The 27,217-nt window shown below is 38.5% G+C and overlaps 2 protein-coding genes across 4 annotated transcripts in view; both read left to right on the forward strand.

Moving 5' to 3' along the window:
- Positions 1-17,531, forward strand: part of LOC137645043 (nischarin-like) — a 74,954-nt gene extending 57,423 nt beyond the window's left edge. Inside the window, exons 4-5 of the mRNA XM_068377901.1 lie at positions 8,800-8,939; positions 15,200-17,531. Coding sequence (XP_068234002.1) covers positions 8,800-8,939; positions 15,200-16,070 — 1,011 coding nt within the window. The 3' untranslated portion in view covers positions 16,071-17,531. The remainder of the gene's footprint in view (positions 1-8,799; positions 8,940-15,199) is intronic.
- The window catches only part of LOC137646061 (uncharacterized), a 415,122-nt gene that overhangs the window by 148,214 nt on the left and 239,691 nt on the right, over positions 1-27,217 (forward strand). The gene's annotated exons all lie outside the window — the stretch shown is intronic.

Genomic DNA, 27,217 nt, shown 5'->3' on the forward strand with positions numbered 1-27,217 from the left:
AATTTTCTAATATAATTTTCTGTAAATGTTGTATACTATCAACACTGTGTACTATGTACACACGGCACAAGTGTTATCTGTATAATTCCACACCTGAGATTTTGAACAGTCTTAGTGACACCCACTTGAAAGGTATCGCACTGAAAGTGTCAACACCTTTTCACCCTAATTGATAGTCCCAATCAATTCACTGTTCATCGCAGCACTAGACGATAGTTTTTAATACACTACCTGCCGCCACCATGTAATGCTTCAGCTCGTGCACTTGCTTTGCATAGTGTTTGTAGAACACTCTGGATGACTTCCATCCAATATATGAGCGAAGACGCTCAAAGTCCAAATACTGAAAAAATTTCGGTGATGAAGCAATTTTTCTCGGATCATGACCTGCGGGTGTACTGTCAGGATCCGCTCTGCAAATGAAGTAGGTGGGCTTTGCCCTAAGTTGTTTTAGGGATAAGTTTGATCCTGAAGTTTCTCCTTTGAATAACTGTCCTCCCCTGAAGTCTTAAGTTCTACGAAGATAGACCTTTAGACACTACTGGACACAGAGAGACATCTTCCTTCAGAGGACAGATTCTCCAGGGACCCCATCTTTTAGTGGGTAGCTTGTTCTTGGCAAGAAAGGTTGGATCAGGAAAGAGATTCAGTTCTCCCACTTCTGTGAACTGAATGTGGCCCTCATTTCTTGATAGGACTACTATTTCACTAACTCTAGCCCCTGAGGCTATAGCGAACAGGAAAATAACCTTCTGGGTTAGATCCTTGAGAGAACAATCTTCATTGTTCACAGATGAAGCATAATGTAGGACCTTTTCCAAGGACCATGAAATGGGCTTCGGAGGAGCTGCAGGCTTAAGTCTAGCGCATGCCTTCGGGATCTTGTTAAAGATTTCGTTCGTTAAGTCCACTTGAAAGGTGTATAGAAGAAGTCAAGTCAGGGCTGACTTACACGTAGTTATCGTGTTGGCGGCCTGACCTTGTTCATGAAGGTGGATAAAGAAGGACAGACAGAAGTCTATTGAAATTTCTTTCGTTCCTGTTGCTTTAACAAAAGCAACCCACTTTTTCCAAGATGAATCATGTTGTCTTCTAGTTATCTCAGACTTGTATTCTTCTAAGAAGTCTATACTGTCTTTTGAGATCCCAAATCTTTTCTTAACCGCTAAGGTGAGAAAATCATGAGATGAAGGTTTTGGGTTCTCTGTGATGAAGCGAAGACAGTCGACCTCTGAACCTGTTGAGATAGTGCTGGGATCGGTAGAGGGGCCGGCCTCAGCTTCAGTTCCATCACTAGAGGGAACCAGTTGCTTTTGGGCCACTTGGGGGCCAGTAGAGCTGCCGTTCCCTGGAAGAATTTCAGCTCGTTGAGGACCTTCAGCAGGAGGTTGTATGGAAGGAACAGGAAAATCCGGGACCATTCGTTCCAACCGAGGGACATGGCGTCCGTTGTCTCCCCTAGAGGGTCCTCGTATGGGGCTACATATCGAGGTAGTTTCTTGTTGTCGCTTGTCGCGAAGAGGTCGATCTGCAGTCCCGGGACTTGTTCCAAGATGAAGGAGAATGAGCTTGCGTCTAGGGACCATTCAGACTCTATCGGCTTGAGCCTGGATAGAGCGTCCGCTGTCACATTGCGGAACCCTTGTAGGTGAACTGCTGATAGGTGCCATCTCTCTAGACAAAGGATGGCTAATATCCTATGGTTGATATGGGACGATCTCGAGCCTTGTCGGTTCAGACATCTCATTATCACTTCGCTGTCCAAGATCAGTCTGATGTGGACTGATCTGCGAGGGGAGAGTTTTCCAAACGTCAAGAGGACTGCCATGGCCTCCAAAATATTGATGTGAAAGGCCTTGAACAGAGATAACCAAGTCCCTTGGACTTTCCTTAGATGGGAGAGAACTCCCCATCCTTCCGTCGAGGCATCCGTGTGGATGGTCACCGACGGCAGAGGTGGTTGTAAGGGCTCGGTCCTCGTTAGGCTCTTGGCCTTCGACCACGGCTTGAGAAGTAATCGTAGTAAGGCCGGTATCGGTCATTTTAGATCTCTTTGAGCGTTTGATGCGTATCTTCTCCAGACTCCTGACCCATCTTTCAGCTGTGCTCTTAGAACTGGGTCTGTTACTGCTGTGAACTGGAGAGAGCCCAGTACTCTTTCCTGTTGGCGTCTTGAGATCCTGTTGGATTTTAGTAGTCTCTTGACAGACCCTGCAATCTCCCTCCTTATCCCTGAGGGAATGGAGAGGCGGTGTGACCTCAGGTTCCAATGGATATCCAGCCATTGAAACCCTTGAGCTGGAGAAAGTCGAGACTTTTTGAAGTTGATCTTGCATCCCAGATGTCCCAGGAACTGGATCACTTCTTTGGATGCTTGCAGACAAGCCGTTTTGGATGCTGCCCACAACAGCTAGTCGTCCAGGTACGCTGCTACCTAAACGCCTTCTAGGCGTAGTTGTTGCACAACTGCATCTGCAAGTTTCATGAAGATCCATGGGGCTATTTTTAGTCCAAAGGGTATGGTTCTGAGAACATACTTTATCTTCTGTAACTTGAATCCTAGGTAGGAGGAGAGGGGTTGGCTGACTGGGAGGTGCCAGTAAGCATCTGCCAGATCTATTAAGACTGTGAACGCCCCTTTGGGTAACAGGATCCTTATGTGTTGAAGGATTAACATCCTGAACTTACTGTTTTCTATGAACTTGTTGAGTAGCGACAAGTCCAGAATGACCCTGAGTTTGTCTGAGTCCTTCATGGGAACACAAACCAGCCTTCCCTGGAATTTGATGGACTTTGCTTTCCTTATAACCCGTTTGCTCAAGAGCTCTAGGGTATATTCTTCTAATGAGGGGGTGGAGTGTTGGAAGAATTGAGGAAATGATGGTGGAGACTTGTTCCGTTTCTATCCTAGTCCAATCTTGATTAGGCTGTGGACCCAAGGATCAAAGGTTCAACGATCCTGAAATTGTTGGAGCCTCCCTCCTACCGAAAGCATCTCCTTGTTTCGATTGTCCAGAGGGTTTACCTCCTCGACCGCGTCCTCCCCTACCTCTTGAGGGATGTCTACAGGAGCCCCGTTTGGATTCTTTACCTTTCGGCCGAAAGGTAGTGGTTTGCTTCTCAAATCCGGGGTTGAATGCTGGTGACTGGGCAACCAGCTGATGAGGCAACACTTGGAAAGTGGTCTGTGTTTGGGCCACCACTTGGGGCACCGCGGTCATGGTGACTGTGGGATGTTGTTTAGCAGGCCAAGAGGGAAGTCTAGGCTTCTTCGTCTTCCTTTTAGGTTGGGGACCCGCATCAGGGGAAGACTTCCTCTTTGAGGAGATGCCCCACTTCTGGAGAAGGTTCCTATTCTCTGTCGCAGCTTTCTCAACTACCTCTTTGACTACTTCGTTCGGGAAGAGGTCTTTACCCCAGATGTTAGAAGATATCAGCTTCCTGGGTTTGTGTTTCACTGTTGCAGCAGCGAACACGAACTCTCTACAGACTCTCCTAGCCTTCATGAAAGCATATAGGTCCTTTACTAGGGTGGCCATATGCATTTTGGCAAGGACCATGAGCATGTCTGGGTTATTTCTTTGGCCTGCACACATCTCTATGCAGTTTTGTAGGGATAAGGATGCAGCAAGCTTCTCTTTCGCCTCTTGCTCCTTGCGCAAGAGATAGTTTGAAAGTTAAGGGAGATTCTCACTAAACTGTCGTCCAGCGATGTCTACGTCCAGTTTCCCTACTGAAAAGGCTAACGACAGAGGCATGCACTCCTCTAGTGCAGGGTATGGTTCGCCTGCCTCCACTGCCTTGGCGACAGTTTTAAATGCCTTCGACGTAAAGGGGAAGGCTAATGAAGCAGGAGCAATAAAGGTAGGGTGTTTCTTGCTCAAGGCGGACACTTTCGAATTTGAATAGCCAGCCTTTTTTAGGCTACTAGACAAGAGAGCCTGTGCCTTATCGAGGTCCAAAACCATGACCTCCTTCGGTTCCGTCTCCTCTTTTGCCGTTGGTTCATACTTCAGTCGAATGAAGCAATCAGGGTAAGCGTTAAAGCTTGGCCAAAACTGGATATCGTCTAAGCGGATGGCTCCCATCTTCTCCGAGATGTAGAGTTTACCGTTAGTAATCGGCATGAACTCCGCATACCTCCAGGGATTGGTTTAGGAGCAGGTTGGGAGGTCTTGGACTCTGGGTCGCCTGTATGACCCTCGGGAGGCGGTAAGTGGAGCTTCACTGAGCTCTCTCTCGAGTCTCGCTTCCCTTGCTTCGCCTTGCTTGCGAATGTTCTCCATTAAGGCCGTAAGATGGGCCAGTGCCTGGCTCATGTTGTCCAATGGAGGGGTAGAAGCTGAAGATGTCGTGGGTAACGGCTCCGGTGCCAGCACAGACGGAAGGAACTCCGACTCGACATCATCCTCTTCTTCCGGCGGTAGAGTAGACTCCTCCTTGGGATCATCCTTTAGTAGATCCTTTTCAGTGTCCGTAGACACTTCCGACAACCTTTCCTCCTGGTGGATGTCCATGCTTTGCAACGCCTCGCTGACATCTCTCTTGATGGCAATCTGGACGCCGGGAGGTCCGGGTCGTGCTTGGGGCACGATAATTTCACTACTTGCTTTCAGGAAGAGCAAGCTACCCATCCTATCGTTAGGTAGGTATGGTCCCAGAGAGTTCTTCTGGAACCCTCGTACCCACTTGCGCAGCTTTTCACGTGCCGCATCCCTTGACTCCATTGACTTGGGGTCGTTGAAACCTTCGGTCACCAAGGTCCGGCAGATATTGTAGACTTAGGGGTCCCAGTACTGCAGGGTTTCAGTAATGATGGTGCAGGGGGCATGAGACCTGCACGCTTTGTGACCGTAGAAGTTCCTACTCCTATGGATGCAGAAGATTGCATTACATTTCATCTGGGGTTCCTCCTGTAAAGAAAGGAAAATTAGATGATTATGCGGTTGTTTATCACACTTGATAAACAGATTATGCATAATATTAATATTAATATTTTAAGCATTATAGCTTAGGATAGTAAGCTAGAAAGAAATTAGGAAAGACACATACTTGTGTATCCTTTCCAGCCAATTGCTATGACCTCCCCTCAATATTAAGGTTATAGAGTTTCCTTGATTGGAGCAAACTCAAAAGAGAAGAGTTCTAACCTCTAGGGATAAAATAAGTGTACAGTATACTACCACTGACCCTTCTTAAATTATTTAATATTGTGGGGTAAGTTATTACCTAATTTCTAATCAGAGTATTGAAAGAATTCTATTCTTTCAATATAGGATTGGTCTCAGCAATAGACTGTGCAAGGATACGCAAGGTATGTTGGAAAATAACTACTGTATAATATATACTATAGTTTTCTGTCTGCAGTATATACTATACTGCAAATATACTGGCTACTGTATAATCATATACTGTAGTTCAGCCAGCAATATGCCGGCAGGGCTAGCACCTGGCGGCACAGTCCGCCGGCATGCCGCCAGCTGCGTAGTACCGGACACTACTGGTCCAGCCGGCATGCTGCCGACTGAGTAAGTACCTGACGGCACCGATCCAACTGACATGCTGCCGGCTGGGTTAGTACCTGGCGGCACCAGCTGACAGACAGAGAGAAAGCTTGGAGTGAAGGGCTGCTTTATTAAAATGTATGTTTACAATAAATAAGGGTGTAAGTACATAACCTTACTGCCTTCCTCCAGAATGAGGGTTCAAATGGAAGGGGAGAATGCATCATTCAAGCTTCCATCCAGCCACAAGATCCGTTGCCGGCATTGGCGGTTTCAGGAATGTGGATGGCAGTCCAAGAGAGGACTGAAGAACACTCAGCAGTGGAGGGGTCTCCCACCGGCAGCCGTCACAGTCGGCACAGCATTTCCCGGAGCCTTGCATCCATAAGGGAAGGACTGATTGACTAAACAGCTGCTTATGTAGGAGTCTGGCCGGCACCACGATCTACCCGGCTAGCGATGAGATTGTAGGACGACGGCCACAGGATTGCGATAGCTAGGCCATCGCTAAAGGACAGAGAGGGGCAGGGAAAGGGTCCTGTATCCAGTGTGGAAGAAGGCGGCAGGGTTGCCGCCACTTGCACACAAGAGTGAAACTTTGTTTCAGTATCGGCGCCATCCTAGGCGGCAGAAGAATATCTATTCTTCAGCCTAGGGTCTGCCGAAACAGGACTAGTCTTCTAGACCGCAGGGGCGAAGGTGGCGGCATTATACAGTACTACCACTTCAAGTGCAGTCTAGGGAGGCTTAGCCTCCTATGCCGGCAGCACTAAGCCGGCAGGGGAGTGACTACTCACCCCGCCGGTCGGCCACCGGCAGAAAGACTGAATACTCTGAGGTTCTGTCGAAAACCCAAGCTATTCGCCGGCAAGGGTGGGAGACAGAAAACACTAGCCCAGTCAAGCCTGAGTGAACTACTCTATGGCAAGACTAAAATAGGGTTGTCGCCTATGGCGGCACTCAGGGGGAAGAAGGGATTACCCTTAAATCTCCACAGGAGACGAGTATTGATTTATATAATTAATTCTAGGAGATATACTATCTCCTCTTGAATAGATAAAACGATACACGAGGGTAACCGGGGATAATGAAAGTATACAAAAGCACATAGGCTAGGTAGCCTAGTACAGGGCGAGATTCAGTTATCTAGATCGCCGAAACTCTTAACGTATACGATCGACATAAGGAAGAGAAAATTTATATGCATAAATATATCTTTACTAGTATAATTGTGCCTAAATAGCTTTCATAATTTATTAATGTTTTTACAAAGGGAATGTCATTCTGCTAACTAAATAACACATGCGTCATGAACGACAGCCGCCATGGCGCCTTTGGTGATCGGCCAAGCTCCGAACACATTAAATTACACTAATTTCTCTGTGAAGCAGGAGCTGAAAATTATACATTATAAGGAATAAATACTCAACTTTCCAGAGGCAGAAAAAGCTGGAGAATGCATTATAAAACCTCAAAATAACGATCACTAACGTTAGATCAAAAGGGAACCCCACCGTGCGAAATCGCTACAAAATTAGGAATGAGCGCCATCTTGGATACTCGTAATAGTACGGGAGAAAGGGTAACCTTGATAACGGATCCCCTTCTATTTTCGCCACTCTTCCCCCTCGAAACGAAAGCGCTATTCGGGGTGAAGATTGCTATGTGTCGTATCAAGATATACGTCTCCTGATATTATGCAATATCCTTATATGAAATTTAAGGATATTCGCGCCAGGAGTTAGAATTCTGGAGACCTAACGGTTAATTCTCTGGGAATATCACTGTAGCCAAATATCCCTTAGAAAGCTACCAATAGGAACCTTCCATCAGGACGGCATGGCTTAAGCCCAAAAATCTAGATGTAGTGTTACAGTATGTAAAATCCTCGTTTTGACCCTTTGGAAGGTCTCTATTAAAAACCCTATTGTCAAGACCATTTTACTGTTAGTTTGGGTGAGCTACAGACTCTTTCTAATAGATTTTGGTGTTGAGAGAATGATTTTACGTGTCTTACTTACTTTTCTGGTTAAGTATTATTTTAAATAAACTATCTTCCTCAATTTCTCCACATTCCTTCATTTAAAAAAGTTAGTTTCCTTTGTCTGATTACAGCAGTTAACATTAGAGGGAAAAGGTACCTAATTTGCTTTGTGTGGTGAAGATTCCAGGATGCCCTCTCTCGTAGAATACTGTCTCTTCTCATTAACAATTTGGTGACAGACTCTCACAGAGAAGTGTATTCAGGTCAGATGCAGAATGATATGTAATTCATTTTGATTTATAGATCAGATTAGTTTTAGATTAAAACTTTAAAAAGAGTTTCTATGATAGATTTAAGTTTTTTGGGTATTGTAATACAGTAAGTATATAGTTCTATGGTTCAATATGGAAAAGATTATTGGAAAATTCATAGTTTTTAAATTCTTTCAAATAGGCATAGTTTTTAAACCTTGGGGGTATTTATTTTTTGCATTTATCTATTTTGATTCATGAGTTATTGAATGATTTGAAGTAATGTTTGCTTCACGAAGGTGAGTCTCAGACAAATACAATAGGTATAATTATTTAGGCTAGTGTTTAATTTGATTGGTTCTTTATTTCACTATCCCACCTCCATCCGAGTGTGGAATTCAACCAAATGAAGCTTAGGTGAGTTTCATAGAAATAAAAGGAATTTTGATTATACATACATACATATACCAAGGCACTTCCCCCAATTTTTGGGGGTAGCCGACATCAACAAATGAAACAAAAACAAAAAAGGGGACCTCTACTCTCTACGTTCCTCCTAGCCTAACAAGGGACTCAACCGAGTTCAGCTGGTACTGCTAGGGTGCCACAGCCCACCCTCCCCCGTTATCCACCACAGATGAATCTTCATAATGCTGAATCCCCTACTGCTGCTACCTCCGCGGTCATCTAAGGCATCGGAGGAAGCAGCAGGAATTTTGATTATAGAATTTATTATTTCTATACCCACCTAAGCTTCATGTCCCCCTCTCCTCCTGGCTATCTAGTAATGTCAGAATGATTTGGGGTACGTTTTGACTTCTAAACAAAGTTTGTTGGCTATTGAGGCATTTCAAAGTTATTATTTTCATACACCACAATCTAATTTGAATACTTACAGTGAAAGAAAGGTAGAATATTCAGAATTTTAGGATGTTGACATTTAAGAAGGAAGCCATATGTAGCTGAGGTGAGTATAGAAATAATAAATTTTATTGAAATTCCAATTTTTTATTGCAAATGAGGAATAAAGTATCCTAAAAGTGTTCTGAAATTTCAACAGTTGCATGCAATCTCACATCGCCTCAAAAACCCCCTACCAACAAATGTGGCTTCAGAGCAAGAGACTGACTTCAGCCATGTAGCTGACTTTGCATCACAAGTGAGATATCTTGTTGTGGAAGGGAGCAATGCATTTCACAGGTAGTGTTTTACGTATAATTTAATTAGTTGATTAGTGTGTAGTTAATGATATGATTAATTGAATGAGATGATAAATTATTTCTTAATCATTTGATTCATTTATAGGGGTTTATTTATCAAAAAAATTTCCATGAGTTATTGATTTATCAGTTGATAATTTTTAGATAATTTTCTTTTTTGTTCACGATTTTATCGATTTATATTTTCTAATACCACATTGTTATTGATCGTAAAGGTCCTAAGGTCTTGGAGCTAGAAAATATTAGATTTTCCTGCTTACTCGGTCATTATTTCCATGAATATTACCTCTGAACAGAATAAGCTTTGACATGGAAATGACAGCTTGACAACCTCTTGATAAAAAAAAATCCCCTCTGGTGTCATACCCTCCATCACTTGAATTAGCCGCCAATACATATCTGCTGGGAAGAGATATGGCCATGACATGTTCAAGGGTTAGCATGGGAAGAGAAGCATAGAATTTCAAATTTAAGTGATCATTGTCACTAGAACACATCTAGTCTTTTACCTTGTTGTTTTATTGATTTATTTATGAGTCTTGACGTCTCTGAGTGATATTTTTTTAGTTTGGCTGTGCTTTGCTATTCAGGTATGTCCATATCTAGTCCGTCTCTAAGGTATTGCAATCTGTATACATCAAAAAATTTTTTTGCTTATATTCAGTTTGTCCTTTCTCTCTTTGTGTTTACACTCCAAATGCCCTCTATCCCGACATTGCCCTCTTTATGGATTTAACGATGACAAAAATATTTGGAGATGTAAAGATGTAGGCATATTCTAAATTGACATAATTAGAGTAAATGAAAGAAGTTGTGGGGATTAAGTCAGTCATATGAATCTGAACACTGTTTTGTTCAGACATAGAATGATTATTTTTTGTTCAGACATAGAATGATTATTTAGTTATGAATCATAAAGCTCTAATTTCTAATCAATTATTATATCTGGTTATTGATGGGCTACCTATTTTGGTTCCTTATTGTGGTAAGTGTTAACCTAACTGATTTTATGTGCCAGTTTATGCTATTGTCTTATTGTTTTTTTTTTTTTTTTAATCTACGAAGAAGGCTTTGTGAATACATTGCGATCACTTTCCATTGAAGACGTCATCTTGTGACTGTCACCTTTTATTTGGTAGCATTTGAAAATGTTTGTCATGTTCTTATTTTGATTCATGCAAGAGCAAGAACTTTTTTTTTAGTAATCTTAGCCATCATTATTATTTCTATTTGTTCCTATGCAAATACAAACCATCGTCTTTTAGGTAGGGAGTATGTTTTTAGCGCGAAGATGAACAGCCGTTGAATTGGATAACGAACAGTTAAGCAACAGGTTGAAGCAGGGGTGAGGAACTCTGCCCCCTTACCTGTCAACTTCTTCACTTATGTTTTCGGACATATCAAGTACTGTACAGACATACTGATGTGTCCTTAAGCTAAATTTTCATTTTCATTTTCTTTCAGGAGGTTATTGCTGGCTGTAGATTTTTAATGTGAAGCAAGACACACAGTTGTGGGTGGATGGACATTTCATCCATTTTTTTTAAACCGGCTGTAAATCCACATACTCTCTGTGCTCTTGCAAGGGGCATGATTGTTTGCAATCATTCCCGTGTGCAGAGTGTAGGTCGTGACCTCCTCTGCAGTGTCAGACATATGCTTTGATGGGAAGGAAAAGAGCTTTGCTTATTCTTTCCACTCATAGAGTGCATCTGCTATTGCCATCCCTGGCTCATTCCTGGGGGGAGTAAGTGCTGGAGCAAGGAGCCCTTGGATGGGATAGGTTCTTTGGCTTCCATATCAGCCCCCCACCCGAGCCAATGCATGGGGCTGGAGCAGGGACCCCATGTCAGAGCCCTATGCCTCAGGCCCCAGAGCCATGGTGTCAACGCCATGTCTTTGCCCTTTAGGGTTAGATTGATCCCTACATCTGGGCATAATGGCATAATGGAGAGGCTTCTGGTGGGAGGGTCCTCTGGGGATCGACATGTTCACCATATGGCTAGATACGAAGTGCCCCGGGTTTTTTCCTCCCGATCCAACCCCATGGTCTGTGTTTGAAGTTGCTTTCCAACACCCATGTGATCACATGGATGGATCACATAGATGCTCTGCCTCTAGTCAACCATGGTCCGTCGGTTAATCTACCTTGTGGGATTGCGCCTGGACTAAGTTTGATTCGGGTGGCTCCTAGATAGCCTCATGCCGAAGGATATACTGTTTTGCCTTGTCGAGATCCCAGAGGAACTCCCTTGGCCCTCACTCTCCCAGGGAAAGTGGGCTATTCTCTATGATGGATATCAGAGAAGGGATTTTTCTTGAATTGCATTACCTCTAGACCAGATCACACAGTTCCACTTCTTCCTGACTAGGAGAAGTTCCTCTCAGTAAAGGCCATCAAGGCTACCCTTCAGACTTTAGCTTTATATTTCAATGGAAGCGGGTAGACCTCTCCTTCTCTATGCTCAGGAGTTGCTTTAACAGCCTTGCTGTTATTGGTACCTTATCTGAGCCTCAATGAGGAACGATTTTCTCCCTGAGTTCGTTGATATGATCATCTGAGGGAAAGACTCATTACTGCTGTCTCTCTCAGCATACCCAGTTACTCTGTCCTCGTCCTCTGCTTGGGTGGGTACTTTGCTTCTCGCAATTGATTCATCCCCAGGTTATGGCAAAAGGAAATCAGTCTGTCTCTATGCAGGAGTAACTGGTTCCTTGAGGACTGCAGGATCAGCCAATCGTTGAATTACCTCAGAAGATAAATCCGTTCAAGTAAGTCCAAGACATGGTGAGTGTAAACACCAGCGTGAACATCTTTGTGGCAGTAGACAGCTAAAACACAGGGCGGGCTTTGAACTGATATACAACCCCCCTCCTCCCCCCCCCCCCCCCAGAGGGTGAAGCAGAGGAACTTTCTGCTGGAACCATCTCAGACGACTTTGAGAGTGTTCTAATCTATCATCGCTTTCACTTCTGCCACAAGCGCCAGAGCTTTCTGTGATTCCGGAGGGTAAGACAAGAACATAATTAGTGTGAAAGTGATGGGGCTGACAGCTGATGAAAGGAAGGCAGCACCTGTCCTGGAAGACTTTCACCATCCAACTTTCTGCTCCTTATTGCTGCCATGTTGCCTAATAGCTTGACAGGCATTCTCCTACTTGCAGCATCTGGAGTAGAGGTATGTCCACTTCAGCATCCCTTCCTAACTTCCTTCCTCTACCAGTCTTCCTGGCTCAGCTAGGTTGGTAGCAAAAGGAAGCGACATTATCCTCACCTTTCTTAAAGGTGGAAGTGGCTGGAAGATCAGATCGAGATCGGGAGGCTGCCATAGGCTTCTTCAATGCTAACTTCTAAGGTTGAGATGTAGAAGCTCTCTGTGTGGTTATCTATGAAGAGCCTGGGACAGTAAAGGTAACAGCTTGATGAATCAATGAGTTTTGTAGTGGTTTGCGGACTGCTGTCAGACGTAGCATCCAGACTGCCTAGTGTCCGAATGCCGACCACACTCCAGCTTTTCACTACACCGTAAAATACGGTGGAATGCCCAGAGATTTGGGCAAAAAGCAACCTATCAAGAATGAACTGGGCACTGGGCACCACCCCTTGATTTTACACTGGGCAAGGGGACCCAGCCAGAACTGCTGAACTTTTCATTATCTTTTCTTGCCTTAACTTTGCTAAATAAACAGGTAGTATGATCTTTGATTTAATCCTAGGGAAAATTAACAATATACATAATAAATAGCTTGAATTTCAGGTAAGATTTTAGAAAGGAAGCAAATAATTCATTTAAATGAAGATTGGTGGCTGAGGAGACAGGTTATGCAGGTAAAAGAAACTCTTATTACTGTTTACAAAAATAAAAAAAAATATTTATTTTGAGAAAGAAAAAAATGATACAATGGTGAGAAAATGCAGGTCCTCAATATTGAATGAACTTGACTAGCAATAACTAGACTAGAAAATTTGATTAAAAAAAAATCTACCTACACTTTGGGCACACCCATATTAATAACACACTGTACTCACAATCGAGGATAATTTAAAGATGATAATCTATATGCAAATGCATATAGCAGTCAGAGGGCCTTACAATTTTTCTGTAAAGATGGATAGTTCTGAAGGAAGTGCACCTCTGCAATTTAATGAAATATTATACACTCAAAACCCAACACAAGCACTGGAATGCTAATAGTGGTATATATCCAGTAAGATGTTTTAATGAATCCAAGAGTTACATTAAGAAGTAATTACACTATGATGAGAAAACGTGTTAGTGATAAGCAGCATTGAGTAATAAAAAACTAAGTAAGGGTAAATGGTTTCCAGCTTCAAGCATTACTTCACCACAAGTTTCACTTACTGTCTGTAATGTACATGGAATAAAAAAAAACTTTTTTCTGCTAGGGAAGGCAAAAATAACCTTATCCATCCAACAATCCACGTGCCTCACTGGTTGAGGATATGCACAAATTAGGAACTGTTAAACTGCGTGACTGTAATTCTCGCTACTAAAACCTGATCCCTGCTGGGTGCAGGGTGCCATTACTCTGTAAAAACAAAGAAAGGAATTTTTTTACATAGAGGAGATGGACAAGAGCACAACCAATCAACACATCAAAAAATAAAAAGAATAATGAAAATTTTGAAATAACTATATTGAAATAATTTTTATTTTCCTTAGCCTTTCTTGTTTTACTTTTACATTGTGACTCACCTTCCTTCATTTCTCCATTGTAGCCTTGATGTCCCTCTGTGGGAAGAAGGCCGCAGACTCCAGCACTGGGGCATCCCTTTGGTTAGTGCTTTTTCTTGCCTCACTTGACTAGTAAAGCAGGAAACAACTGCAGCCCTCCTCTTCAGTACCCAATCAACCCACTGATATGCTGGCTAATGCACCAAATACGTCACCCTTTCACGCTGAAAAGGACTTAGTCAGTGTATTTAATCTCCGCCTCTGGATTCGCCAAATTCTAATCTTAAACGTAATATGCAACTGCCCCCGTTAAGTGGTTGATTCAGCGACAGGTGAGACAAGAAGGGTAGGTGACCACGTATGCTTCATTTCCTGCTGACAACGCTTCACATTCATTAAGGAGATCCAGGCTGGTAGTGACACAACTACAACAGGCGAAGACACAGGTTCCTCCCCAGCAGCAGGTGAGGACTCGTCAAGGGTCATCACGTCGTGTCACTCCTTTGCAGATGAAACAGCCAAATAGAAGGATGCAACAAGGAAAAAATTCTGGGTTATAGCAACCTATGACACTTAAAGAAGTTTTTCCACTGACAGGGTGCTGTTGAACCCTAAAGAAAGACACCGCTTCCATAGGTTCAGGTCCTTGTGAAGGTCATTGTCAGGCACCACAGCAATGAGCATACTTTGAGAGAGAGGCAGGGTGTATTATTTTTTGCTAGGGTAAGGTGATACTTATGCCTCCTTCAAAGCACGCTCCATGAGCAAAGGGGGTCTCCTCCCTCTTTACAAACTCCTCTGGAGAACCTAGCCCCAGAGAAACCCAAAGAAGAGGCAGCAGCTTCAATCTTGTCACAAAGAAGAAGCTACAGTATAGAACTTCTTCAGCATCAGCTTAGGCGATGCTAAGTCTTCTTCGCGAACTTCACTCACTGTAGAGGATCCCACGCTCTACAATCATTACAGGGGGATGACTGAATGGTTATGCCCCTGCAGAAGATAAAAATGTTGATGGAGATCCACTTCAGGTTGATCATGAACTGTCCGTAATTGTGACCAGATTTCCTAGGCATAGCTGCATGTCTGCTTGTGTAGTGTCCATGAGCAGTCAAAACAGCAATCACTCTAATGAGAGAAAGTAAATGAAATATGAAGCAGCAAAGTTAAAGATACTAGAGCATGTCCATACTGAACTGCAGCCAAGATCAAAGTGAGGGTTGTTCTACCTAGCAAGTCAGAGGGTCTTACTCTCTACCCCTCAGCAATTATAAATACCTCTTTAGATGTTTAAACGGCTGTTCCAGCTTTGCTGAAGTCATACTCGTATTATAGGAACAAGTTAGTTTGATGATTTTAAAAATCTTTGAAGAGATTTTTCAGATTTTTTTGGCCAAATGTTATTGCAGTATTTTTAAGGTAATAGTTTGTCTGTCAGGGAGTGATAATATTTTTACTGGAGTTAAGGTTCTATAGAAATTGTTTTCTATGTATAAGTGATGAAATTCTTGATAATTCTGAATTGATTGGTTGTTATCTTTTCACAGGACCAGCAATATCGTCCAAAACAAGCTATCATATTCTCTGAATACATTTCAAAGTGTTGAGAACCTTGCTATTAAAAAGGCCAGGGTAAGTAATATTGGGCACCTTGGTGCTGTGAGAAGGACCACAAAATCATTGGTGGTGAATGAGAGCGAGATGAAAACAATGTCTGATGTCCTCATGTGTGGTGCAGTGTACAAAGAAACTGTTGAAGGAAGCGAACCTCATATATGGGCACTTTTGACTGATGTTGATGTCAGTTGTAATGAAATTAATAAGATTGATGATTCTGTTACTCTGGCTCCAAACATAGAGAGGTTAAATTTAAGTAGTAATAAGTTGTCATCCATTGATAGTCTGACAAGTTTACCACATTTGGTTTCGCTAAATTTATCAAATAACCTCTTTTCAGAATTAGGTGATATGCACACAAAACTTGGCAATGTTGTGGAGTTGAACTTGTCTCAGAACAATATAAAATCTTTGAAAGGTCTTGGTAAATTGTATTCTCTTACATCACTGAATGTTTCCACAAATAATATCCTTGAAATAACAGAGGTCAGTCATATATCTCGTCTCCCTTGTTTGGAAACGCTTATTATCACAGGCAATCCTGTAGCAACAGTTGTTGACTATCGAACCAAAGTTTTGGAGCTCTTTGCTCAAAGAGCTTCAGAGATCTGTTTAGATAACGAAAGACCCACTCAAAGAGAGTTGGACACTGTTGCCGTCTTGCAGGCCATAAGAGCATCAAGGGAGGGTCGTCTGCCCACTCTCAGTTTTTCCAGTCCAGTGCCTATTTCAACAACCACACTTGCCTTTGTAACACCAGATATAGCGACTGCCGTTAGTGAATCCTCTAATGAAAATTGATTGATGCCCTTATTTGATACAGAAATTATTAGAATAGATGGATATTATCATCATGACTTTGAAGGTTGTTGGTAATTAATCATTTCCCTGTGAATACTCTGGTTTTCATTCCATTTTATAGAGGAAAAATTTTAATATATTGTGTTTTAGTTTTTTGTATTTTATAAGCTCATTACTAACATGACCTTTATGTATGCATGACATTTCAGGAACGTCAACGCTTTTAACAAGATGTAGCTTTTATGTTGAATGGTGTCCTTGCTACAAAAATCCCTTTGTCATATATTACCATGCATCATGAACTACGGTACTATATATCTTGATTAATCCTTTTATCAAAGAACAAACAATATACTTTATATATGCTTTTACTGTACTGTTAATTTAGTATTATTAATATTAATATTTATTTATTGTATATTATGAATGATTAATATTTATCCAATTTTTCACATAATAGCCTTCCCATTTTAAATCAATTCAAAAGAATTGGAAAGAAAATAAAATTAAAAATGCTTAAAAACAAATCCATTGCTTATGATGCCCATTCTATTAGCCATAAGATTTTCCTGGACAAAATTTCTTCAGCCTTTAGTGCTGTACTGTACTGTGGCTATAAATACTATGTACGTATACTAGTATGTAGTTAGATATTTAGATATTTACCTGTCAGATCAGGTCATTGATTTTTTTGCCAGTGCTTGAAACCTATCATTCTTAATTCTCGAGGTTAATGCTTTTTGCTTTTGTCCTCTCATTTATCAATTAATTTTGTCCGTATTGTATTTTAACAATTGATTACTAGCAATTTATTTAAAGTGATTAGGTGAAAGAATTCCTGTGGAAATGTCATCTTGTGGCCGGTAGCACTGAAAAATTATAAGTACAGCACAAGTTTTCCTTTTATGCATAGAGTATTTTGATTAGCCTGAGATCAGTTTTTTATTTATTTATTTTTTTTTTTTAGGTTAGTGTGGTCACTGTTAGCAACAGTTACCATATGATTGGCCCTTTATTCAGTGTATGTTTGCGCTTGGGTTACTGTAGAATCATTTATTTTCTTGGATAAAAATTTTCATGTATTAATGAAAAAGCACATTTTGTGGGAGACTTAAATTCATGGATTGTCTATTCCAAAATTCAGGAAGATAATCTTGACCTTTGTAAATTTGTAATGAACAATACTGAACCTGAAGAAATATTTCTTCTTTGCTTTTGGTAACATTTTGTTGACTTAATATTTCAAAAATGTTTTTGTTTATTGGGTATCATTGCACAAGATTTAATTTGTAGATTTTGATTTTGTTATCAGTTTATGATGAGTTATAATCTATATACAGGTATACCTCAACCTACATCAGTAATTGATTCCAAGAGAGGCGACATAAGTCGAATTACTGGTCTAAATTTACTTGTCAATAGGCTAAACCACAAATAACCTTTCCCAATTTGTATTTTATTTATAAGTGCAATTTGAATAATGTGTGGTTATTAACAATATATTTTAAGTTTACAAACGAAGTAAATTATAGTTTTTAATGTAGTACAGAAAAAATTAATGTATACATATATATATATATATATATATATATATATATATATATATATATATATATATATATATATATATATATATATATATAAACATATCAGTACATATACATACAGTACACTACACATACTGTATATAATATATATATATATATATATATATATATATATATATATATATATATATATATATATATATATATATATATATATATATATATCAGTACATATACATACAGTACACTACACATATATATAATATATATACATATATATATATATATATATATATATATATATATATATATATATATATATATATAAATATACATACACATCAGTATATATGCATACAGTACACTACACATATATATATATATATATATATATATATATATATATATATATATATATATATATATATACATATATATATATACATACATACATATATATGTACATACATATATATATATATATATATATATATATATATATATATATATATATATATATATATATATATATGTATATATATATATATATATATATATATATATATATATATATATATATATATATATATATATATATGTACATACATACATATATATATATATATATATATATATATATATATATATATATATATATATATATATATATATATATATATATATACATACACACAGTATATATACACACACATACATACATATACATATATATATATATATATATATATATATATATATATATATATATATATATATATCAATCAGTACATATATATATATATATATATATATATATATATATATATATATATATATATATATATATATATATATATATATATATCAGTACACACACACACACACATATACATATATATATATATATATATATATATATATATATATATATATATATATATATATATATATATATATATATATATATATATATATCAGTACACACACACACACACATATATATATATATATATATATATATATATATATATATATATATATATATATATATATATATATATATATATATATATATATATATATATATATATATATTAGTAAAGGTAGCAACAGCTAGTAATATATGTACATTTTACAATGTAGATAGGGAAAGCAGTTGCTCCTAAAATCTTTTTATTCCCAATATTTTATGATTTTCATAATAAAATTTTCCAGGGCTACAAATAGGAAGCATATACATAACAAGAGTAGAGTGAAAATTAAACAAATTCATTTAAGACTGTAAAAATTTGTCAAAAACAATGAAATTAAAGTGAAAATACAGTATAGTACAGTATATACATAAGACAGAAAAGTGGAACCAACCTCGCAGAAGCATAATAAATAACTGAATGCCATCAACAGAAACAAAACAAAATAAAGAAGGCTATGACAAATATAATTGAATGGAGGAAGCTTAGGTGTTTAACATTGGAACTAGTCGTTTAATCCTCATTAATTCAACAGTAGGCAAGTAATGGTTATTTGATACTTGACCTATAATGGTAAAATCCTTGTACAGTAGTCAATATTTAGTTTGCATATTTTAGCATGATTGTGAATATTTGAGTGTTCAAGGCTGGATTTTCTGCAACCTGTTCGAAAGCTTACACCTCTATGGGAATCAATTCTGACCTTCAACAACCTCTTGCTAGATCCTACATAGGTCCCAGAGTAAAGTTTGGGCAAATATATCTTCAAAATACTTGATCTGATCTTTAAAATGAAAATGCAAGCCAATTGTGAGAGGATTCTTAGGGATAAGTTTTACTTCAACAGCTGAAAAGTGTTGTTGGATGATTTTTGTGATTTTTTTTTATTTTAAGGTAATCATCATGGGGAAAAGGAAAACACGTAAAATTTTAGTTTAGGAACAGTAGGTATTTTTGGAGACTGAGCCATCTTATCATTTAGTTTAATAAGATGTTAGAAAATTATTTTGGTGAGAAAGCAGTTTTTCTTAGAATATGCACTTTTGCTAATACTTTTATGCTCTCCTTGGAAGAGACCATGCATGAAAATTTCCCTTTGAGATATCATCTCCATCTTATGTTAGATATGTTGATGATACTTTTGCTCTATTTAGAGGTGAATTCAAAGCTGACTCCTTCCTGGATTTTGCTCACTCTCCACATAAAAATATAACGTTCACCTTAGAAAAGGTGAAAGGAAATAAACTACAATTTTGAGATGCATTGGTCTCTAGAGAGAGACAAGGTGTTTATACTTTTATTGCTCTTTTTTCTATAATTTTAAATCAAACTATTTTTACTCTTCTCCACTCATTACACCAAAGAAATTTTTTTTTAATTGCAAGATAGATTCGTTTGTATTGTATTTGTCTGTGAAAAATGCCCATACTGAGCAAAAATTTTGCTCTAAAATTGATTTAATGCTTGTAATGCAATTTGAATTTGTATGCTTACTTCCTGATATGCTCATATTTAAAGTTTCTCAAACTGAAGTATTACTGTAATTTTATGTCTTTAGTGTTTTATTTATTCTGTATTTATTAATGTTATTTAGACTTTTTTTTTTGTCAGTAATAATAATTTTTATTAGTTACACGCCTGCATATCAAGAATATTTAATGTTCTAAATTTATATCTAAGAGATTAATTTACAATTGATGCTAAGCAATCACCTGAAGCATTCAGTCAGCATTGGTATGCATTTATCTATTTTTCTTTTTTTCATTGTAAGAGATTGCATTTCCCTTACCCTTCTCTCTTCTCTTTTGCTCAGTGCTTAACTAAATGTATTTCTCTTGAATTTTTTATATACATTTCTTTTAAAATTCTATGTATGTATTTTATGCATAGGTAAATACCCATCGATACTTTCAGACAAAGAAGTTTAAAGTTTTCCAGAACTTGAGGTGTTTTAAGAAAATATATTTATTACATTTTCTATCCTTTTTTACATAGTTTGTAATCATTTCAGATTTCATGTACAAGTAATCTCACATACTTACAAAGATCAATATTAAATGTACATTTAGCATTTTATCTTTCTTGCTTCAAGGGTAGATAATGATAATAGTTGGTAATTTTTATATCGGTTGTTCAAGTTTTCAATTGTGCAACATTAGGTACTCCTTCATATGTGCTGATGAAGTTAATCTAATTTGGCCATTCATGTTTAGGTTTATTTGTAGAAGGGTAATCACTATGTTAATACAGTAATGTCAAAAGGCCTCAGTTTAGTAATCATCATTAAGAAAATATTGTATTTACCTACACGAAAGAAACAATCCCATTTCAAAAGTACCTTTTGTCCTATACTAGGCATACTATATGTATTGAATTTCAAATATTTACTGAAAGTAGTATATCATAAAGTATTTGTATAGAAAAGTCACAAATAATATTAAAGTTGCTATAAAAAAAATGTATGTACAGTATTTTAATCAAACATATGACATGCTAAATGTAAGTTATTTCCAATTTTTTCCTCTTTTTCTTTTTATTGTAAACCTGGGCTGAGTAGTTACTTCAAAGTTATGTAAAATTTGGACTTGGCAGTAAAAATTATTTGTGTGATGCACTACCATTAAATATTTGTAAATGGTACTGTATGTAAAAACTTGAAAAATAAGATGAATATATCAAACAGAATACTAAGTACAGTAAAGGATAAAACTATTGATGCAACTTTGCCTACTTTATGCAGTACAGTGCTCTGATTCAGTGTTTAGACTCACAAATTGAATTAGCAGCAAATTAATTTTTTTTTTCACCTTTGATTTGGACATAGACAAAATGAGTTGCCTATTACCTTTCTTTGTGACTTTGATTTTGTAATAGTGTATAAAGAACTGTATTAGCAGGGTCATAGTATTATTTTCTGGTATTACACTAGACGAGGGGGCTGGGAACCCCCTCTCCTGTATTTACAATCCTGTGAGACATCATCAAAGAGATGGAGCTGGGGGGAGAGTGACTACTCCCCGGACTCTAGTTTTGGGGTGTTTGAATGTGCGTGGATGTAGTACGATAGAGAGTAAAAGATGAGATTGGAAGTATGTATAGGAATAGAAGGATGGATGTGTTGGCCTTGTGTGAGCCTTACCTTATTCCTTATTCTTATTGCCTTATTCTATGTTTAGGTTCCCCCAGGTCCCTCAGTGTGAGGCACCTCGTATATCCACCAGGGAGTTGCTAATGCATCTTCCGGTGTATTTTGCATCTTCCAGTCTTGGATGGTCTGGGATGCATCTTAGGTATTTATCGAGCTTATTCTTAAACACATCTACGCTCACTCCTGATATGTTTCTTAGATGAGCTGGCAGCACATTAAATAGTCGCTGCATTATCGATGCTGGTGCGTAGTGGATTAATGTCCTGTGCGCCTTCCTTAGTTTTCCTGGTATATTTTTTGGCACTATTAATCTACCTCAGCTTGCTTTTTCTTATATTTTTAGCTCCATGATGTTTTCAGTAATTCCTTCTATTTGCTTCCATGCTTGTATTATCATGTAGCACTCTCTTCTCCTTTCTAGACTGTATAGTTTTAAAAATTGCAGTCTTTCCCAGTAGTCAAGGTCCTTAACTTCTTCTATTCTAGCAGTTTAGGACCTTTGTACACTCTCTATTTGTGCAATATCCTTTTGGTAGTGTGGGTACCATATCACATTGCAGTACTCGAGTGTACTACGTACATAAGTTTTGTAAAGCATAATCATGTGTTCAGCTTTTCTTGTTTTAAAGTGTCTGAATAACATTTTCATTTTTGCTTTACATTTAGCAAACAGTGTTGCTATTTGGTCGTTGCATAACATATTTCTATTTAACATTGCACCAAGGTCTTTAATTGCTTCCTTGTTTGTAATTGTCTCGTTATTAGGTCCCTTGTATGCATATGCCATTCCTTCTCTGTTTCCATAATTTATTGATTCGAATTTATCGGAGTTAAATACCATCCTATTTATCTCCGCCCATTCATATATTTTGTTTAGATCTCTTTGTAGTGAGTTCCTATCTTCATCACAAGTAATTTCTCTACTTATTCTTGTGTCATCGGCGAAACTTCTCACTACAGAGGTTTTAACATCACAGTCTATGTCTGAGATCATAATAACAAACAACAGTGCAACTAATACCGTATCCTGTGGCACGCCAGATATTACCTGAGCTTCATCTGATTTCTCGTCATTTGCAACCACTATCTGTTTTCTGTTTTGCAGGAATTCTTTTACCCATTTTCCTATCTTTTCCACAATATTATGCTTTCTCATTTTTTTCTCTAATATATTATGGTCTATTTTGTCAAAGGCTTTTGCAAAATCTAGATAGATCACATCTGTGTCTTTTTCATTTATCATATTTTTGTATATGTTTTCATAGTGTGCTATCAGTTGGGTTTGTGTCCTTTTTCTGGGCACAAAACCATGTTGACCTCTATTAAACAAATGATTTTTAACCAAATGATTCATTATTTTCTTTTTTATTACCCTCTCATACACTTTCATAATATGTGATGTTAGACTAACAGGTCTATAATTGCTTGCCTCTAGTCTTGATCCACTTTTGAAAGTAGGGGTTATATAAGCTAATTTATGTTTAACATATATCTTGCTCATATCTACATTTTGTCTTAGCAGTATTGCAAGCGGCTTCGGGATAGTGTGTGCAGTTTTTTTAACAAAATCGCTGGAACTCCATCTGGTCCGGCTGCCGATCCATTTTTAATTTCGCTTATAGCCTTGACAATATCTGCTTCATTAATATCTATATCTGTTAGATATTCAACATTTTCTTCTGTCATTTCTGTTTCATTATTCTCATTCGTAATTCTTGGCGTGAACTCACTCTTATATTTTTCTGCTAATATGTTGCATATTTACTTTTTTTCATTCGTTAACCGTCCTTCAATTCTTAGAGGGCCTATTTCTAATCTCCCTTTATTCATCTTTTTTTGCATAGGAGTAAAGTACTTTGGGTTTTTTTTTTTTATATTTTGAAGTGTCCTTTCTTCTTAGTCCCTTTTTTCATTTTCTTTCGATTGTATAATCTTTTGTTCTGCATTTTCTATCTTACATTTTATTTCCATCATTTTCCACACATTTTTTCTTTTGTAAGATTTTTCTTTCACTTTCTAATTTTCTGAAATAAGATCCTTCTGTCTCTTGGTGTGCATGTCTTTTGTTTATTGTATTTTTTCGGTACATATTTTTCAACAATTTTCTCCTGTATTTTTTATAGTATGTCCGTAGGGTGAAGTGATGTTTGGTGAAATGTCTGGTAGAGTTTCTGGGATTGAAAGGGGAAGAGCAAGAGAGGGTGTTGCTTTATTGCTAAGTGAATGGATGACAGGTAAAGTAGTGGAATGGAAGGAGATATCATCTAGGTTAATGTGGGTAAGGGTTAGGTTGGGTAGGGAATATTGGGCTTTTGTCAGTGCGTATAGGCCAGGTTGTGTGAAAAGTGAAGAAGAGCGTAATGAGTTCTGGAATGAATTAATTAGGTGTGTAGAAGGACTGGGTAGAAGGAATTATGTAGTTGTCATGGGTGACTTAAATGCTAGAGTGGGCGCTGGAGAGGTAGAAGGTGTCATTGGGAATTATGGCGTACCAGGTGAAAATGAGAGTGTTGAGAGACTGGTAGATATGTGTGTTGAGCAAGAGATGGTGATAAGTTCTAGCTTTTTCAAAAAGAAAGATAAAAACAAGTACTGTATACATGGGCAAGAGTGGCAAATGGAAGAGTGGTAGAAAGGGCATTAATGGATTATGTGTTGATAACTAAAAAATATTTGGAAGATTGAAAGACGTGCACGTGTTTAGGGGTATGGCTAACGGTATGTCTGATCATTTATTGGTGGAAGGAAAATTAGTTGTAGCTAAAGAGTGGGGGAATAGAGTAGGTGGATGTAAAAGGGAGCTAATGAGGGTTGGAGAGCTAATAAAACCCGGGGTAAAAAGTAAATATCAAGAAAGGTTGAGAATGGCATATGACGAAGTGAAAGTTAGAGAAACTGGTAATTTAGAGGAGGAGTGGAAGTTAGTAAAAGAAAATTTTGTTGGGATTGCAAGTGATGTGTGTGGCAAGAAGTTTGTAGAAGGCAGCATGAGGAAGGGCAGTGAATGGTTGAATGAAGGAGTGAAGGTAAAAGTGGATGAGAAAAAGAGGGCTTTTGAAGAAAGGCTGCAGAGTAATAGCGTAGAGAAGTATGAAAAATATAGAGAGAAAAAAGTAGAAGTAAAGCGCAAGGTAAGTGAGGCAAAGAGGGCAGCTGACCTGAGGTGGGGTCAGGGATTAGGTCATTCATATGAAGAGAATAAGAAGAAGTTTTGGAAAGAAGTGAAGAGAGTAAGGAAGGCTGGCTCAAGAATTGAAGAAACAGTGAAAGATGGAAATGGAAGGTTGTTAAAAGGAGAGGAGGCAAGGAAAAGGTGGGCGGAATATTTTGAAAGTTTACTGAATGTTGAGGATAATAGGGAGGCAGATATAATTGCTGTTGCAGGTGTTGAGGTGCCGGTGATGGGAGATGAGAAGGAGAGAGAGATTACAAGAGAGGAAGTGAGGAGAGCACTAGATGAAACGAGAGTAGGAAAAGCATCTGGTATGGATGGTGTGAGAGCTGAGATGTTGAAGGAAGGGGGAGTGACTGTACTAGAATGGTTGTTGAGATTGTTTAATATGTGTTTTGTGTTGTCAATGGTACCAGTAGATTGGGTTTGTGCATGTATTGTACCACTATATAAGGGTAAGGGAGATGTGCATGAGTGTTGCAATTCAAAGGGTATTAGTTTGTTAAGTGTAGTTGGAAAAGTGTATGGTAGAGTACTGATTAATAGGATTAAGGATAAAACAGAGAATGCAATCTTAGAAGTACAGGGTGGTTTTAGAAGAGGTAGGGGTTGTATGAATCAGATTTTTACAGTTAGGCAGATATGCGAGAAATATTTAGCAAAAGGTAAGGAGGTGTATGTTGCGTTTATGGATCTGGAGAAAGCGTATGATAGAGTTGATAGGGAAGCAATTTGGAATGTGATGAGGTTATATGGAGTTGGTGGAAGGTTGTTGCAAGCAGTGAAAAGTTTCTACAAAGGTAGTAAAGCATGTGTTAGGATAGAAAATGAAGTGAGCGATTGGTTTCCGGTGAGAGTGGGGCTGAGACAGTGATGTGTGATGTCGCCGTGGTTGTTTAACTTATATGTTGATGGAGTGGTGAGAGAGGTGAGTGCTCGAGTGCTTGGACGAGGATTGAAACTGGTAGACGAGAATGATCATGAATGTGAGGTAAATCAGTTGTTGTTTGCGGATGATACTGTACTGGTTGCAGACGCGGAAGAGAAGCTTGGCCGATTAGTGACAGAATTGGGAAGGGTGTGTGAGAGAAGGAAGTTGAGAGTTAATGTGGGTAAGAGTAAGGTTATGAGATGTACGAGAAGGGAAGGTGGTGCAAGGCTGAATGTCATGTTGAATGGAGAGTTACTTGAGGAGGTGGATCAGTTTAAGTACTTGGGGTCTGTTGTTGCAGCAAATGGTGGAATGGAAGCAGATGTATATCAGAGAGTGAATGAAGGATGCAAAGTGTTGGGGGCAGTTAAGGGAGTAGTAAAAAATAGAGGGTTGGGCATGAATGTAAAGAGAGTTCTATATGAGAAAGAGATTGTACCAACTGTGATGTATGGATCAGAGTTGTGGGGAATGAAAGTGACGGAGAGACAGAAATTGAATGTGTTTTGAGATGAAGTGTCTAAGTAGTATGGCTGGTGTATCTCGAGTAGATAGGGTTAGGAACGAAGTGGTGAGGGTGAGAACAGGTGTAAGAAATGAGTTAGCAGCCAGAGTGGATATGAATGTGTTGAGGTGGTTTGGCCATGTTGAGAGAATGGAAAATGGCTGTCTGCTAAAGAAGGTGATGAATGCAAGAGTTGATGGGAGAAGTACAAGAGGAAGGCCAAGGTTTGGGTGGATGTATGGAGTGAAGAAAGCTCTGGGTGATAGGAGGATAGATGTGAGAGAGGCAAGAGTGCGTGCTAGAAATAGGAATGAATGGCGAGCGATTGTGACGCAATTCCGGTAGGCTCTGGTGCCTTAGATGAGCGCGGAGGTAGCAGCAGTAGGGGATTCAGCGTTATGAAGCTTCTTGTGTGGTGGATAATGAGGGAGGGTGGGCTGTGGCACCCTAGCAGTACCAGCCGAACTCGGTTGAGTCCCTTGTCAGGCTGGGAGGAATGTAGAGAGGAAAGGCGCCCCCCCCCCCTTTTTTTTTTTTTTTTTTTTTTTTTTTTTTTTTTTTTTTTTGGTCGGCTATCCCCAAAACTGGGGGAAGTGCTTTGGTATATGTATGTATGTATTGCATTAGACTGATCAAAACAAGATCGATCATGTATTAGACTTTACCAAACATTAAGGGAACCATAGCTTGAAACATGGAAATAATATCAAAGCAACTTAACATTTTACTCTACCATTTGCCAAAATATATGGTGGAGGGAGCCATTGATGTCCTTAGGTTAATCAAACATTTAGTTCATAAAAGAAACTTCTGAAGGCCAGTCCAATTTCATTGATGTTCTAAAAGCATGTAAACTATCCTATAACCATCTTC

This window comes from Palaemon carinicauda, chromosome 8, assembly GCF_036898095.1.
Source record: "Palaemon carinicauda isolate YSFRI2023 chromosome 8, ASM3689809v2, whole genome shotgun sequence".
Taxonomy (NCBI): Eukaryota; Metazoa; Arthropoda; class Malacostraca; order Decapoda; family Palaemonidae; genus Palaemon; species Palaemon carinicauda.